Source organism: Thamnophis sirtalis, unplaced genomic scaffold (assembly GCF_051295495.1).
Source record: "Thamnophis sirtalis isolate CommonGarterSnake01/CBP01778 unplaced genomic scaffold, rThaSir2_p1.2 scaffold_2, whole genome shotgun sequence".
Lineage (NCBI taxonomy): Eukaryota > Metazoa > Chordata > Lepidosauria > Squamata > Natricidae > Thamnophis > Thamnophis sirtalis.
In genome coordinates, this window is record NW_028261382.1 from 113,289,151 (window position 1) to 113,305,916 (window position 16,766).

Genomic DNA, 16,766 nt, shown 5'->3' on the forward strand with positions numbered 1-16,766 from the left:
AAGTTAAGACCCTTTCCTGTTTTCTAGAGAATATACCTCTAATTCTTTATATTACAAGTGTGTGTTTGTGTGTGTGTGTGTGTAAAGTGTATGTGTGTTTTCCAGCATAACTTTGGAATACCTCCAGCAATTTACCTAGGGGTGTGTGTTCTGTTAAGATACAGCCTGTTGTGCCATAAAATGGCTTCTGTTGTACTGCTGTAAAATGGCTTCTACTGTACAGTGCAGTGGAGCTGGTAATGGCGTCACAGTACTCCACAAGGGGGCTCCCTCTGGTAAGCAGGAAAATCCAACATTAGAAATTACGTTTGGTCCGGAATTTTTCCCCCTATAAATAAATATCCGTGCAACGCCGGGTTATTGGCTAGTTGATAATAGATTAACTACCAAAAAAAAACCACCATTTCTGTATTACTATATTAAACCTTTCCACCAAAGATAATGCCTCCAGCAATTATAAATATAGCATTAACAAATATATTACTTGAAAAAGTATATTAAATAAATACAGATCAGGTTTTGCAGAAAAAGATTTAAGCCAGGTGACCAGGCTGAAAAGAAAAGAAAAAGTAAAATTTTAATGGGAAAATGTGGGGGGGACGGGACCCTGAATTACACTACTATAGATGTAATATAAATAAATAGATAAATAAATGTCTTGTTAATTGGGTCTTAATTTGTCTCTTTGCATTTGATTCCCAGGGCTATGACCGTTTATTAATAACATCTTGGGGTCACGATCCAGGAGTAGTCCCCACTTCGAATGTGCTTACTATGTTGAATGATGCTTTAACCCATTCTGCTGTCCTGATTCAGGTACAAAGACTTATACAAAAATAGACTAAATAACTGAATTTGATAATATTTTTTCTATTTTGGCCAAGGTAGAAGCAGAAATATGAATAGGCAATGGGTGGCTGGTAGGCTGTTCATTTAAGTGTAGCTTATTAGAATTTCCTGGTCATTTATTATCATAGGATACAAAGGACACCTTCTGTGAGCACCTCTCCATTTAATAATTAGGAAAGAAAACCATGAGACTCCATTTGTGGAAAATCAAATGTACTTTTACTAATTAAAAATGGTTAAAGAGCGATTGCATAGCGAAGTCTGGTTAATTAGGCGCGAAAGCAGTTGATATATAGAATAGTCCATTCCACACCCCCTGGCATCATAGGCCTAGTCCAATCATAAGTCCTTCAAGTGTCAGGTGTGAGATAACTTCAAAAGGCATCACGAAGATGGAATGTCGGTGCCGTTAGTCCAGGCGGGAAACACCCACGCATGCGTAGTCTGTCCATCCAAAGACCTCCAGAACATTCCTCCAGCACAACGAGTAACCCCACCCAAAATACCATGCCCTCCCTCCCCGTTTCATGGCAGCTGAAGCAACAGCAAAGCAGAAGCTGACATCTTCCAACTGTGTTGGATTAGACACAAAATACATCAACTCAGCCAATAATAATCTCTTCCATAAAGTTCAATTTGAAAAATCATCACATTGTTTTGTATGACATGAACCACCAAGTGATGCTGCATGACCATGTTTTTATTGGAAATTGTCAGATGTGTGTAGCTAGATGTTATTCTGTGAGGCTCTACTGGAGTTGAACTCACAACTCTAAGGTGACTAGATATAAATCTAATTTTAGGAGCTCTGCAGGTCCTGGTGCTCAGCAGTTGCAGGACAGGATATCTTAGAAGTGCTGGATCTTTAAAATGGCTTAGAAACCAGGATACAGACAAACATTTGTTTCATTTGTATAGGTAGTCCTCAACCTATGACCACTCACTTAGTGACCATTGGAGATTACAATGGCATTGAAAAAAGGGGCTTAGAACCAGTCCTCATAGACGATTATTGCAACATTCCCATAATCATATGATCAGAAATTGGGCACTTGGCAAACAGCACATATGATGGCTGCACTGTCCCAGGGTCATGTGATCGCCATCTGTGACTTTCCTAGCCAACTTCCAGCAAGCAAAGTCAACTGGGGTAGCCAGATTCACTTAAAGAACGTGGGGATTCACCTAACCACAACAGCAAAAGAGGTTACAAAATTGGACTCAACTCACTCAGCAACCGCCTTGCTTAATGATGGAATGTCCAGTCCCAACTGGGGTCATCATTCGAGGATTACCTGTTTTTCTAAGATGTCCTGGAGCAGGGGTGCCAAACTCAATTTCATTGAAGGCCACATCAGGATTATGTTTCACACGGGGGGGGGGGGCATGGCCAGTTCCACATCACTCATGTCAGGGGTGGCTGTGGTGGCCCAAGCGCTCTGCCAGCAAAAATGGGCTCCCGAGCTCTGTTTTTGGATGCGACAGCTTCCTGCAACCCTCTGCCAGTGAAAACAGAGTTTGAGAGGACTGCCCACAGCCTTCGCGAGCGCCATTTTCCGCTGTGACAGCCTCCAGCAACCCTCTGCCTGCAGGCCTCTCAAACTCTGTTTTCACTGGCAGAAGCACCACAGTCCGGTCCTTTGCTGTTTCCAGGACAGCCGCATGGGCCAGGACTAAGCATCCTGCAAGCCAGATCCGGCCCCCAGGCCTTGAGTTTGACATCCCTGTCCTAGACGTTCCTATCCTACCTGTATTTTATACTGACAACCACTGTCAGCCGGAGCTCAGAGGCTTGGAGCTGCCATTCAGGGGAGAAGACTGGGCCAGCTGCCAAGACTCACCATCCCACCTACACAAGCTGAAGAAACTCCTGCTAACAATCCATGATTAATTGCCGGGTGGTTTCGCTCTGGGTCACGTGATGGGTGTGCACATGTGCAGGTGCAGCTTATCTTAATTACCAATGTAGCTATAAAAGGTGGTGGGAAGCACAGAGTGACAGCTCTGAGAATATATTCATTCCCTTAGTGCTTTGTTGGTCAGTTCGTGCCAAAGGAAGAATACAAACTTCATTTACAAACCGTTTCTGTTTTTGGCTGGTTTCATTAACCCTTCAGAACCTGACACCACTTTGTAAAATAGCGCTGAGAGGCAGAGTGACAGGCCCAGGGTCCTTGGGAAATTTAGGGGCCCTGAGAGAGTTGTCCCTGGACTCTCTTAACCCAACAACTCTTACCAATATTCCAAAATCGCAGAGGGGTGGAAAACTCAGAACCGAAAGTTGTCAGAAGGCTGCCAATTTTTTACCTTACTGTACCTCTTTATCTTGGCATTTAGGGACACGGCATACATGGCATGGGGGAAACAATCCATATTCCATTTCCACTTGATGAAGCAGAACAGCAAGGAGGTATGGTGGATTTATTTATTTATTAATAGTTCATACGTCATTAAATCAAGAGAGAATTTTGTTCTTGTCACTTCCCGCTTCATGTTTCTAGGAAGCAGCCTTAGACTTCAAGTCTAGAGACTCCTGCAAAGTCTTGTATCCTGAGAGGAAAGTCTGCTCACCATCAATAATCGGGTTTTTTTAATTATTAAAAGTTTTGACTGCACATTTTCTTTCCCTATGAAAACACTGTAAACTGAAAAAAACTAAAACAGAAATCTCAAATGTGAAAATACACTGTGAGCACATCAAATCCCAAACTTGGACATTATATCAACATTCAGTAATTCTCCAAATCTTCTTTATATTTTTCCTGTTATCGGCGGTGGTTTAATTTAATACATTTATTTAATATACTCTTTGGGGGTGGGGTTATGTCTAGATTTTTCCCGTCTCAACATGGGTGTCCATAAAGCAATGAAGATGTTGAGGGAAAAGATGGACCTGCAGCACTTCTGCGGCTACATCACTATGTTGAACCCTTTCAGTCACCCCGTGAAGAGGAAGCTGAGTGATGCGTCTGAGGAAAAAGGTTGGTCCTGGCAGTGGTGGGATTTAAAACGTTTTAAGCCATGTCACGCCCACCGGTTCTGTGGGCAGGGCATGGCTTGGTGGACATGGCAGGGAAAGGTTACTGCAAAATCCCCATTCCCTCCCCACCCCACTAACCTGCTTTCCAGCTCCATTCTCCCATTCAGGACAACAAAAGAAGATCAGCTGTGGGGGGAAGCGGGGCTGATGTAGCAACGATACAACGTGTGATCTTGAACCTCCAAGATTGCCATCGATATCTCTGCCGCTGGACGGTCCTTTTGGACCTAAACGGCCCCATAGAGACAGTGATAGAAAATGGCACACCCTGCTGATCCCAGGGACATCGCAAAGTCCCTGGTAGATCCAGGAGAAGTCCTTTTTTCCGGCGACAGAGAAGCAGCCATTAAAGCTGCTGAAAGTTGGGACAGCTCCAGAACGGAAGGAAAGCGGGAGAGAAAGTGTGTCGAATTGGTGAGATAAATTTTATTATTAGAGAAGAGAACACCCAAAAAGATCAAAAATAAAGTTAAAATTGAAGACAGAAGAGGTTAAGCGGCAAGATTAAGCCTGAATCAACTTAGTGTGTTACTTTTCTTTAATCTTTTTATTGATGGAATTTTTACAAATGCTTCTTATTGTTTAAACTGGACTAGTTTTCTTCTTCTATTTCTCCTTTTTTAAATAATACTTATTGACTAAGACTTTTTTTCTTTTTCTTTGTTCAACGCTGTATTGCATTTTCCTTTTAAGAATTTTTATTTTTTCCCCTAAATTTGGAATATAAAGAGGGGAGTAAAAGTAGAGGAAAAGAAGTAACATTTAGAGACTTGGAGGCTTGGAAATATTGTTTTTATTTTCTTCCTTTGAGCATTTGATCTACATTTCAAGGTCTCTGAGCTTGTTTATTGAAAATGATAGCGGATGAGCACAGATTGTTTATAGAGGTGCTCCTCTGAGGAGCTGGACTGGAGTGAAAAGAAAGCTTGACTTGAAAGAGAGAAGATTGCAGTGAACTTGTTTGGAACTTAATAAAAAAGCCTGGATTCTATATAGTGGCAGTGTTTACTATCTGGAAGAAAAGATCAATATAGATGATGTCGCAGCACGAAAAAGAAAAGGAAGTGACATTGCAGATGATATGCAAGAAATTCAAAAAATATAAGAACAGAGATCATTGAAAAGAGAATGGAGGGTATTGAACAAAGAACAGTAAAAATAGATGAAAAAATTGAGAATATTCACCAAACGATGATGAAATACGAGCACAGATTTCAAAAAATTGAAGAAAAAGATGAACAAAGAGATAAGAAAATTGGAGATATTGACAGCAGATTGAGCGTGGTTGAAAAAGACAGAGTGGAATATTGGAATGGGAGAGCGGCAGATCAGAATTTTACCTCAGATTCCAGAATATAGAAGAAGAAAAGGGAGGAAATTTGGTAGAAGTAATGATAGAAATTCTGGCAGAAGCACCGGTGATAACCAGAGGGAAGTTGAGGGAAGGAAGGGATGGAAGACGAGGGGTTTCGAGTCTTAAAAGATATGCAGTGAAAAACAAGTTGCCAAGAGAAGTCTATATAAGATTTACCAAGAAAGCAATTAGAACACAAATACTACAAATGGCAAGAGATATAAGATTGCACTACTATTGGATGGATACAGGATGATGTAATGAAATGCTATAATAAAAATTAATTTAAATTTAGTTGGAATATTACGCATAAAATGAAGTAATAATAGTTATAGTCAAATAAATTATTAACAAAGATAATAATGAATGGAATATATATAGGCTTCAGCTGATAAGGAGGAGACCTGTGGCTTGATGGCTAAGACGTTTGCCTAAGATGCAATACAGCACAGGTTCGAATCCCAGTAAGGGTATGGCTAGCTGATGAGAGCTAAATAGCTTGAAATAGATCTATACTAGTCTCCCTTTATTTATTTATCAGCACAAATAAACACACACACACACACACACACACACACACACACACACACACACACACATATATATATATATATATATATATATATTCATATATATATATATATATATATATATATATATATATATATATATATATATATATATATATATATATATATATATATATATATATATATATATATATATTAAATTTTATATAAATTGTAAGTGAGAACTATGGGGAGGATACACAAAAGTTTTGTAACCAAAGATAAACAATTTTATACAGAATACCATTTAAAGATGTAATATTACTGGATGGTTTGGGGATGATGTGATGAAATGCCATAATGTAAATTTATTTTAAACTTAGAATATTTCACATAAAAGGAAGTATTAATGTTTGCAGTCAAATAAATGTTTCATGATGATAATAATTGTATGCATATATATTGGATTGATAATTGTAAGTGAGGACTGTGGTGAGGAGGCATAGAAGTTTTGTAACCAATCAACACACTGTATGTAACTGGAGGATGGTTTTTATGTTTGTTTTAAAATATTTTTTTAAAAAAAAGATCAGCTGGGAGGCAGTGCGGGTGGGCCAGCCTATTTACTCAGAATTTCCGCTACTGGTTCTCCAGAACCTGTCAGAACTGGCTGAATGCCACCTCTGGTCCTGGGTTGTCAAACTAGTAGGGTTGTTGTTTTTATTTGAATTTGTGTGCATTCTTGCAAGTGGTAGAAAGATATCGGAATGGTTGCAAGATTCTTCTGCATTCGTTAAGATGTATGCAGCTAAGAAGCATATTCTAGAATCTTATATCCAGGTATAACCTTTAGGTAAAGCAAATGCAGTTCATCTGTATGTTGTTGTTTTTAACCCAGGGGTGTCAAACTCAATTTCAATGAAGGTTGCATCAGGGTTGTATTTGACTTGGGGAGGGAGTGGCAGGAAAGGTGTGTGGCTGGGGTGTGTGTGGCCAGGGTGGGCATGGACAACTCTATGGCCTCCTGCAGCCCTCTACCAGTGAAAACAGAGCCCAGAGGGGCCAGCACGGGCAAAAACGAAGTCCAGGAGGGCTGGGCACCACCCTCCCAAGCTCTGTTTTCGCTGGCAGAGGTTTCCAGGACTGTCCTTATGGGCCAGATCTAAGCACCCCACAGGCTGGGTGTGGCTCACCGGCCTTGAGTTTGACACCCCTGTTTTAACCATTCAATCGTGTCCAACTCTTGCCAACTTTATAGGCAAGTGCTCTCCGTGCTAAGTGGTCAATCACAGCATCTTTCAGTTGTTGGATGCCCATTTTCGGGGAAACAAGGTATATGCGTATAATTTTAAGTATTGAATTTCCTCTTCAGGTGAGCCAGAGCTTGCCCTGGGCTCAGATGTAAACGGAAGCACAGAGTCCTTTGAAATGGTCATTGAAGAGCCTTACGTAGATCCTGCTGCTAAACAAGGCCCAGAAGGTAACCTCATGGAAATGGAGAAGATTGTATTATTAGGACATGGAGAACCTTAAATGGCATGACACCAGAGGTCTTCAAACTTGGCAACTTTAAGACTTGTGGACTTCAACTCCCAGAATTCTGGGAGTTGAAGTCCACTAGTCTTAAACTTGCCAGGTTTGTGGACCCCTGCATTACACTGTAGTCCATGATGTTCTCTGCAATCTCTGGGTAACTCATAACAGTGGCCCTCAACTTCTGGGGCACCAGGGACCAGTTCCGTGGAGAGAGGTTTTTCCATGGACCACAAAGAGGGTGTGGTTTTGCATGTTGCCTGCATCCCACAGATGGGACTTCACTTGTTTGCACAACGTGGTTGCTTGCATGCCGCAGGGCGTTGCCGGACCAGGAATTGGGGACCCCGACCTATAACAAGAAGCAGAAGTTCCAGTCGTAGATTGGTTGGGCTTTGTGGTAGAACAACTGGCAGAAGGAGGAAGGGCTACATTGAACAGTTAGTCCTCGACTTACAACAGTTCTTTTAATGACCATTCAAAGTCACCAGGGTTGTTTTTCACGCTTATGACTTTTGCAGCATCCCCATGATCGTGTGATCAAAATTGAGACACCTGCCAACTGACTCGTACTTATGACGGTTGCAGCATCCCAGGGTCCTGTGATCCCCTTTTGCGACCTCCTTACCAGCAAAATCAACGGGAAAGCAGATTCACTTAACAACCATGCTACTAATTTAACAGCCGCAGTGATTCATTTAATAATACTGGCAAGAAAGGTCGTTCAATGGGCCAAAACCCAATTAACAAATGTCTCAGTTAGCCACAGAAATGTTTGGCTCCATTGTGGTCGTAAGCCGAGGACTACCTCCCTAACAAAAAAGCGCAGAGGATAAATTATTTTTATTGTCTATGATGAATTTTCTGAATGCAGAGAGTGAATTATAAATCTGCTTTGAAGGGTGATTCCCAGATGCTGGTTTTGGGGAAATAATCAGAAAATGCATTCCTTTCCAGATTTGCTCAGTTGCCCAAATGGTTGGACTGATGGTTATGGATGAACCATCAACCAGAAGAAAAATAGACAAGGGTCTTGACGGCTGTTTTTCCACTGTTCATTTGAGTGGAGTTTATTGCTTGGCCTAAGCAGTTCAACCTCTTGAAGGTACAGGTAGTCCTCGATTTACGACCACAGTTGAGCCCAACATTTTTATGTGGCTCAGCGAGAAATTTGTCAAGCGAGTTTTGCCCCGTTTTACGACTTCTCTCGCCACATTTGTTAAGTGAATCACCACAGTTGTTAAATTAGTAACCCAATTGTTAAGTGAATCCGGTTTCCCCCTTGACTTTGCTTGTCAGAGGTTTCTCAAAAGGGGATCCCATGACTCCCGGGAACATTGTAACCGTCGTTAAATATGAATCGGTTGTCAGGCATCCAAATGTAAATCACGTGACCACAGGGATGCTGTGACGGTCATAAGTCTGAAAATGGTCATAAGTCCCTTTTTCAGTGTAACTTTGAATGGCCACTAAGTGAACTGTCGTAAGTCAAGGACTACTTGTACAAGAGGAAGAGATCATTGCATTATTATTATACAATTGTATCACAGCGGCCAGTTGTTTCGCCGGATTTGGCATTGGTTACTAGTCGGGCCCCACCCAGGGGCCTAGGACGTCGTAACGTATTTTCGTAATATGCGTGCAGATCCAAGCAGTGCGGCTTTTTGCATTATTATTATTATTATTATTATTATTATTATTATTATTATTATTATTATTACTGTTGTTGTACAGTCGTCATTCATTAGCTTCATTGGCGCAGTGGTTAGGCTACTTCTGCTGACTGTCTGCGAATGGCAGTTCAAATCCCACCAGGCTCAAGGCTGAGTCAGCCTTCCATCCTTCTGAGGTGGGTAAAATGAGGACCCAAATTGTTGAGGGCAATAGGCTGACTCTGTAAAACTGTTTAGAGACGGCTGTAAAGCGGTATAGAAGTCTAAGTGCTGTTGCTATTACTAACAATGTAATTTTTGAAAGTTCCTAAATTCACAGAGGTGTTTAAAAAGTCATAAAAATTGGCAGCTGAAGCCCCTTCCACTTTGCCCTTCCTTGGTATCTTTTCAGTCCCTACCACAGAACTGGAGTGGGTTCCCTTGGAACTGAGCTTCGGAATCCCACTGTTCAGCTCGGACCTCAACCGAAAAGTCTGTCGAAAGATCGCCAGCCATGGATTATGCAGCAGAGACAGGTGAGGCTTTGGTTGGATGATGCCGAAGAAAAAAAGAAAGCGAAAAAATAAAATGTTCACAGTTATCAGATACGGCCCATGACCCTTGTCGCTTTTTCTGTTGTCTTTTGGCAGCCTTCAAAAACTGTTACATTCCAGCAGAAAACTTTCCCTGCAGGTCCTTAGTTTTGTTCATTCATTCCAGGTAAATGCACTAAGAACAATATTCATTTATTTATTTACATGCCGATCAACTCCCAGCCACTCTGGGCAGTTCACACATTTCTGTCAGGATTTGCATCTGAGCTGATGGAGAGTCTTTGTCAGGAGTCAAAATGGGAGCATGTATCTCATGATCTTTTGACTCGAGATTCCTAGTCATCCAGGTTGTCCCAAAGGTCGTGTTTTTCAAGAGGCAACTGGACTTTTCTTGTTTTTCTTTGAAGGTGTTTTGCTTCTCATCCAAGAAGCTTCTTTAGCTCTGACTGGAGGGTGGGGAATGGAATGATTGATGCTGCTTGCAGATAGCTGGTCATTTGCATTATTTTAGAGAATTGTTAAGGCCACCTGGAGGTTTATCTGTGCCCTCAGGGTTACCTGAGTGCTGCAAGTGGGTGTGGAGCCTTCTTGGAACTGCTGAAAGGACTGTGTTTTAGACTGGAGACAGATGATGTCTCCCCCTCTGTCAAAGAGGCCATCTATGTCAAAGTTGAACAGCCCCCTCTCTACAGAGGGGGAAGCATACGGCATACAACCAGGGGTGGGATTCAGCCAGTTCGGATTGGTTCGGGCAAACCAGATGCTAATTTTTCATCTGGTTCGCCAAGCCAGTAGTTGCAAGGACGGGCCCACCCCTCCCTGCCCATCCCAGGAGTCTCCACGCGGCCCATTTTGGATGCTAGGTAAGTGCAGGGCCCGCATGGAGGCTCTGGGGGGGCAAAAAACGGGTCTTCTCTGAAAATGGGCCTCTTTCCGGCCTCTGGAGGGCCTCCGGAGCCCAGGGGAGAGCGGAAACCACCACTCTCGCCATGGTGCAGGAGGCCGAGTAAGCCACACCCACCATGGCCACGCCCACCCAGCAACCAAGCAGAGAACCGGTTGATAAAATTTTTGAATCCCACTCCTGCATACAACAGTCATCACGTGAATGGTTGTAAGATGAGGACCACCTCTAGTCAAAACTGGAATCCTATTGAACCCCTTTCTTCTCATTTAGGAAAATATTTCGACCATGGAGTTGCTTTCAGAGGCCAGTTCTTCTTCTTCTGCGTCCAGTTTACTTTCTCCTCTGACCTCTGCCGACGCTGGGGTCCCGCTGCCTGCCAAGAACCTCATGTTTAAGGATGGTGTGTTATCGGAATGGAGTGGACGTTCTCCTTCCTCGGTCCTAATTGCAGCCATGCCCCCAGAACACGTAAAGTAGTGCAGCCTTCACAACTTGCCTTTGGACTCCTGGTAACCAACTGCATTCAACTCACAGTGCCAACCTTCTGAAACTTGTGATGCCGTCACAACACGTTCCCCTGCAGTGAAGGTGTTAATAAAGGGTGCGATGTTACATTTCAATGGGGGGAGGGGGAGGAGGAAGAAGAGGCATTCGGTCTCCCAGTTTCTTGCATGTTCTGACATAACGAAAAAGCTTTGGTTCATTGTTGGCCTGTCTCTTTATCTCAAGACAATCGATCTTTCATTATTATTTTTTAACAGACCGTCCCCTTCCGAAGCTTTCTGATCATTGATTGAATTTCTACGCTGTCGCAAGGGATAATAGCAATTTTATATATTAGTATATATATATTAGTAATGCTGACCTTAAATTTGCCTGGTTCTTTTGTATTACAATAATACCTAAACAGCTAAAACAGTTTTTGATGTTAGAAAGGCACAAATTATACTCAAATAATGCTCCATGTCTGTGTCGGTGGTTCTGGCAACACTCTTGAGGACTAGCAGTACGAGGGACTGTTGCCAATCTAGTCTAATTTAACTACCTGATTAAAAACAACGGTAGGAAGATTTTGGCACCGAAACATTGATGCTATTTTGTACTGGGTTTTAATCTGAAATTTTGTAAACATCTGCCGATGCATTAAGAGATTTGATTAATATTCTCCTTTCTAACTAAAAAAATCTGCTCGCCCCACGGGCACATCATTGTAGAGTTAGCTATGCAAAAGTTTTACATGTAATGGATTTCAATCTATAAGTCCTCCTTTAGTGCAAATTCAATGTCCTGTGTGGAATTTGTCTTTGGAAAGCGCCAACAAGCATCCCAAAAGCTGAACCTGGAAAAATTGATTCTGTTCCCTTGGGTTTCCAAGCACATTTCTTCGGGCAGCTTGGGGGGGGGGGTGTTAGGTGAAAAGATCTGACTTGATGAACATAGGTGACAACAAGCTTTTTTTGACTGTGGACATGGTCCACAAAACCTTTGCAAACATACCAACGGTGTTCTGTGTTTTCAAAGGCGTCATAGGAAAGTTTTCAGTCAATTCTGTTCAGGGGTAACCGAGACTCAAGGAAAAGGCCAGCCTCAAGAAAACATTTACCTACCATGTAGGAATAGGCAGATAAAGGGAGATACTCGGATTATAAGCAAGGTATTAAAAAGGTAAGTCCGGTTTAGAATGGGGAAGCTTTGAGGATAAACCCTCCAGGGAATTTCCTAATGCTCCCGAACAAACTGTCGTACAGGTTGCCTTCCTCTACGGCTTTCACTCGTTTCAGAGGAATAGATGGAGAGGGGCGTTTTAGTGAATGGCCACTACAGTTGAGGTGCTTTGTTCGCTATTTAAAACGTTAATGGAAATGATTCGTGCTGGAGTCTTTCTAGAATATATCAGTGTTCCCTTCCTAGAAGGGCAAGATGAAAACGTGCACAGTGTTGTTTAATAATTAGTTCGGTAGGGTCGGTAACACATTCTGTAAATGCAGTTCTGCTCGCTTCAGGATGATCTCGGCAGTTGCCGAGTCTTAAAAAACGCAGCTGTAAGAAGTTAGGAATTGGAATTGTTTCCTAAAATCATTGTGGCCTAAAAGTTGAACGATCCCAGGACTTTGCAGGAAGCCTGGCTGGTTTCTTTAACTGGATTTTTTTTCTTTCTTTCTTTCTTTTTAATGCAAATCAGCTGGCTCGAATGGTGAAAATGTTGGAGGGACCAAGAATTTAGAGAGCACTTATTTGACATTCCAGGAGGATATAGCAGGAAATGTTTTTTGTTTTTTTTAAAGGATTTGCTGTCCATATTTTAAAAATTAGAACTTAAGTCATTGGATATTGTTTCATTTTCTTTCCTTCCCTCCCTCCCTCGCACAGACACACACAAACACACCACATAATCCCCTTCCATTTCTATCCGCCAATTCTGATTCTATTCTTCTGAAGAGCAAGCACAGACAAAATTTGTATAAAGACCCCTATTTTTATCAGCCTTTCTCTCATTTGTCAGCATTTTATACCTTCCTTTCCCTCTTTATATTAGGATGGACCTTTAAGATTATAGTTAACATGCAGCTTCACCTAAAAATGTAATTTATCACCCACCATGTCAGTACTTCAAATGCCACAGCTGTTACTTAAGAGCCTTGTAACCGAGAAGGAAACAAATAGGAAGAGGGTAAATATGAAGATTGATTATAGTTCAGAAGCCAGTTATTGGCCAGTTATGTTGGGAAGCCAAATTATTTAGGAAGCAGGCCCCATTTCTGGGCATAAACATCAGCTTATGATGTTGAAATCTTCAGGCTGAAGGCCCTCTCATGAAGATAATGAAGATATCTTCTGGGTTCCTTCCAGATTCGATTACAACCATCCTAGTTGTGGGTTACGACCGGTACGCCTCAGTACGGGCGTACCAGTGCCTGCTGGAAGCACCAGGTACCGTTCGGGTACGCTGCTCTGGAGGGCCCACCCGCCCGTCCACTCTCCTTACCTGTATTTGACCAAACCGGGCCATTTGCTCATGCACACGGAATATACAGCAGCTGCGCGCTGCCCCGCCGAACAGCTGGAGCGTCATGGGCGGTTGGTACGCATGCGTGCATGCACATGGTGGATGCCCTGCCCCGTTGCAGTGTACCGGTTGCAACGGGATCCGGAACCCACCACTGAACCATCCCTAGTGACTTGCCCACTCTGAATTGCCCCCCTTCAGGGCTCCTGTGAACCCTATATGCCACCCTAAAAGACAGCTGATTTCGGTTTCAATATACAGTTACAATGTGTAGAAATGAGGGGTCCTCTCTGAGCCTGTTTGTTTTCTTACAGATGTTTCATTATCCAAACCAGGTAACTGATGCTGTTACCCAGTTGGGTAATGAAACGTCGGCAAGAAAACCAGCAAGCTCAGAGACCACCAAGGACCCTTCATTTCAATCCTGAACTACCAACAATTCTCTTTTAAGGTGTAGAAGATTCAGTTTCCCCCAACACACACTCCCCACGCTATGACAAAATTCTGGCGTTTTCCCACACCCTGTATATATGTTTGTATATTGACAACCTAGTGGATTTCCCACATGTTAGAAATTTCTCGGAGGTGGGACAGGAATGACAGCCCAGTTGTCATCTTGTTTTTCTTAAATGTAGGATGGAAATTCAGTACCTAGACATTCAGCAGAAAATCCTTAAATTTCAGAGCTATTCAAGAGATGGACTCCCATCTCTCCTTGATTCAGGATGTCAGATAATGCATTCCCTAATTATTATATTTTTAAAGTCCTATAACTAACCTTAAAGCTTCCATAAAATTACTGGTAGGCCAGGTATCTTTTTGGATGCGGTTATGCAAGGCATGAGACTCCAGAAAGGTAACATTTAAACTAGATATGAAGGAGGTGCAGAATGGTGAACAATTATAAGGGGTCCTGGATGGGTTATTCTAAGCCAGGCCTTTGCTTCACTGACAAACACCACCTTCTATAACAGAAAACAGAGATATACAAAGCAGAGCCTTAATTTGTCATTTTGTGTGTGTATTTTTTTAAATATGTGCTTATTCTATATTTTGGGGCGGGGGGGGTTTGAATGGTGATTTAAATATACTGTGAACAAAGGCAAAATTTTAACATCTGTGGAATCCATTAATTTTTTTTTAATCTGGTTTTTTTTTCTCAGCAGCTTTTACTCGTCCAGAATCAAGTTAGTAATATTTTAGGCCATAACATTTCATGGTTTGTCTTTGTGCTTCATTATTAAGATGTAATCTGCTTTTTGAATTTAGAGTAAACGAGGCATCCAGAAACAATATTTTTATTGGATTTGCTCTGTGAGTTTCTCCGGAATGTGTTTTATTTCTGTGGTTCTTTTTTTTTTTATACACCGCCCCCCCCTTTCTCTCAGCTACCTAATCATCTAAATTGTTCCTTTCGATAATCCTGTTACTTTTCTTTGCATTTCCTCACTGTTTTTAATGCTGCTTGTATTTTAGAAGGTTTTAAAACACGGGACAGTAACAACCAATGAAGCAATCCAGTTTCTTTCTTCTTAACCCAATTTTGACCATATACAGTGAAATGTACAAATACTGGAATTCAGTTAACTTATTGGAACATGTAACATAAATGTTTACAAATAAAATTGTGTTGCTAGTCTGGAACTTTTGCGGTTGCCTTATTCCGAAGTTTAAGCATTTTGACGGGAGATGAATTTACATGTACAAGTAGTCTTCAATTCACAGCCATTCATTTAGTGACCATTTGAAGTTACAAAGACACTGAAAAAAGTGACACAACCGTTTTTCACACTTACAACCATTGCAGCATCCCATCCCCCCCCCTCCATGGTCACAGGATTGAAATTCAGATGCCTGGCACGTATTTATGACGGTTGCATAACAATAATCTTATCTGCGACCCCCTGACAAGCAAAGTCAGTGGGGAAGCCAGACTCACTTAACAATTGCCTTACTGACTTAACAACTGCAGTGATTCACTTAACAACAGTGAAAAGAAAAGTGGTAAAAGGGGATAAAACTCAATTTCCGTCTTGCTTAGCAACAAAAATTTGGGCTGGATTGTGGTGGTAAGTCAAAAGCTCGCTCTATGTCTAGTTTCTATAGATTACTAAACAGCTAATCTAAGGCTTATCAGAGATAGGGTTTTTTCACGTATAGCAGGAATGTCAAATTGTGTTTAACCTCGCGGGGTGGGGGAGCCTAGGGGGGCATGCTGAGCTCAACATCACTTGGGTCGAGGGCGCCTGTGGTGGCCCAAGTGCTCTGCCAGGAAAAACAGGTTCCCGAGTTCCATTTGTGACTGCAATGGCCTCCTGCAACCCTCTGCCAGCGAAAATTGAGCTCACAGCCCTCGCAAGCTCCATTTTTGGCTGGAACGGCCTCTGCAATTCTCTGCCAGCGAAAATGGCGGTCGGGAGGGCCATGTGCAACCCTCATGAGCTCCATTTTCTCTGCCAGAGGCATCACGGTCAGGTTCTTTGCTATTTCCAGGACGGCCCCACAAGCCAGATCTAAACACCCCGTGGGCCAGATGTGGTTCGACACCCCTGATTTATGGGATTGAATCTCAAGCTTAAAAATGAGGAACTTCTTATCTACGTTAGCTTTGGATAACAATTGAGATGTAGATGGACAAAACAAGATTCTCTGGTTAAAATAGAAAAACGCCACAGAGGCTTGAACCACAAACCACCAAAGGTGGGCAGACTTTATATTTTATCTCAATTGCCACACTTCGTGTATACCGCAAATGCGAATGTGTGTTTTATTTCTGTCTCTACTTTTTAAGCAGATTTTTATTTTTTTCTCTCCAGTGTGGATTTCTGTTGCTGAGGTATTTGACACGAGTTTATTAATCACAGTCAAATAAATGAAATAAATTGGGGGTGCACATTCTACGGTTGTGAAGCTGTCAATTGACTTCACTGGGGGAAAAAAGGGTTGAATAGAGCAGTGTTTCTCAACCTTGACAACTTGAAGTCCACAGGACTTCAAGTTGCCAAGGTTGAGAAACACTGGAATAGAGTACTGCACAAGTAAAGGAGTAGTCCTGTTGATTTTGGCTAAATGTCTAGTTCAGTTGGTTTCCACCTTGCAGCTTTCAGATGCGTTGACTTCAATTCCCAGAATTCCCCAGCCAACAGAAGGTTGGCTGAGGAATGCTGGGAGTTGAAGTCCACACGTCTCAAAATTGCCAAGGTTGAGAAACACTGTTCTAGTTACTACTGTGTGCATATTATTTGTACTGCAATATGAACACTACAATAAGCATGTTACGCAATGCCAGCCTGGATTTTTTTTTATGTGATCCATCTGAATTTTTATTCACACTATTTGACAGATTTCCAGGACATTTACA

The 16,766-nt window shown here is 42.0% G+C and overlaps 1 protein-coding gene across 2 annotated transcripts in view; it reads left to right on the forward strand.

The window, feature by feature from the left end:
* Positions 1–15,049, forward strand: part of FAM91A1 (family with sequence similarity 91 member A1) — a 41,195-nt gene extending 26,146 nt beyond the window's left edge. The window contains exons 18-25 of one of the 2 annotated variants that reach the window (XR_015695598.1): positions 703–816; positions 3,187–3,259; positions 3,681–3,830; positions 7,125–7,232; positions 9,350–9,473; positions 9,588–9,657; positions 10,669–10,986; positions 14,572–15,049. Coding sequence is in view for 1 of the 2 variants with exons in the window: in XM_087706712.1 (XP_087562838.1) it covers positions 703–816; positions 3,187–3,259; positions 3,681–3,830; positions 7,125–7,232; positions 9,350–9,473; positions 9,588–9,657; positions 10,669–10,875 (846 nt within the window). In the remaining variant the exon portion in view is untranslated. Of the gene's footprint in view, positions 1–702; positions 817–3,186; positions 3,260–3,680; positions 3,831–7,124; positions 7,233–9,349; positions 9,474–9,587; positions 9,658–10,668 lie in introns of both variants that reach the window. The other variant, XM_087706712.1, reaches the window with a different exon arrangement.
* Positions 15,050–16,766: the final 1,717 nt, after the last annotated feature.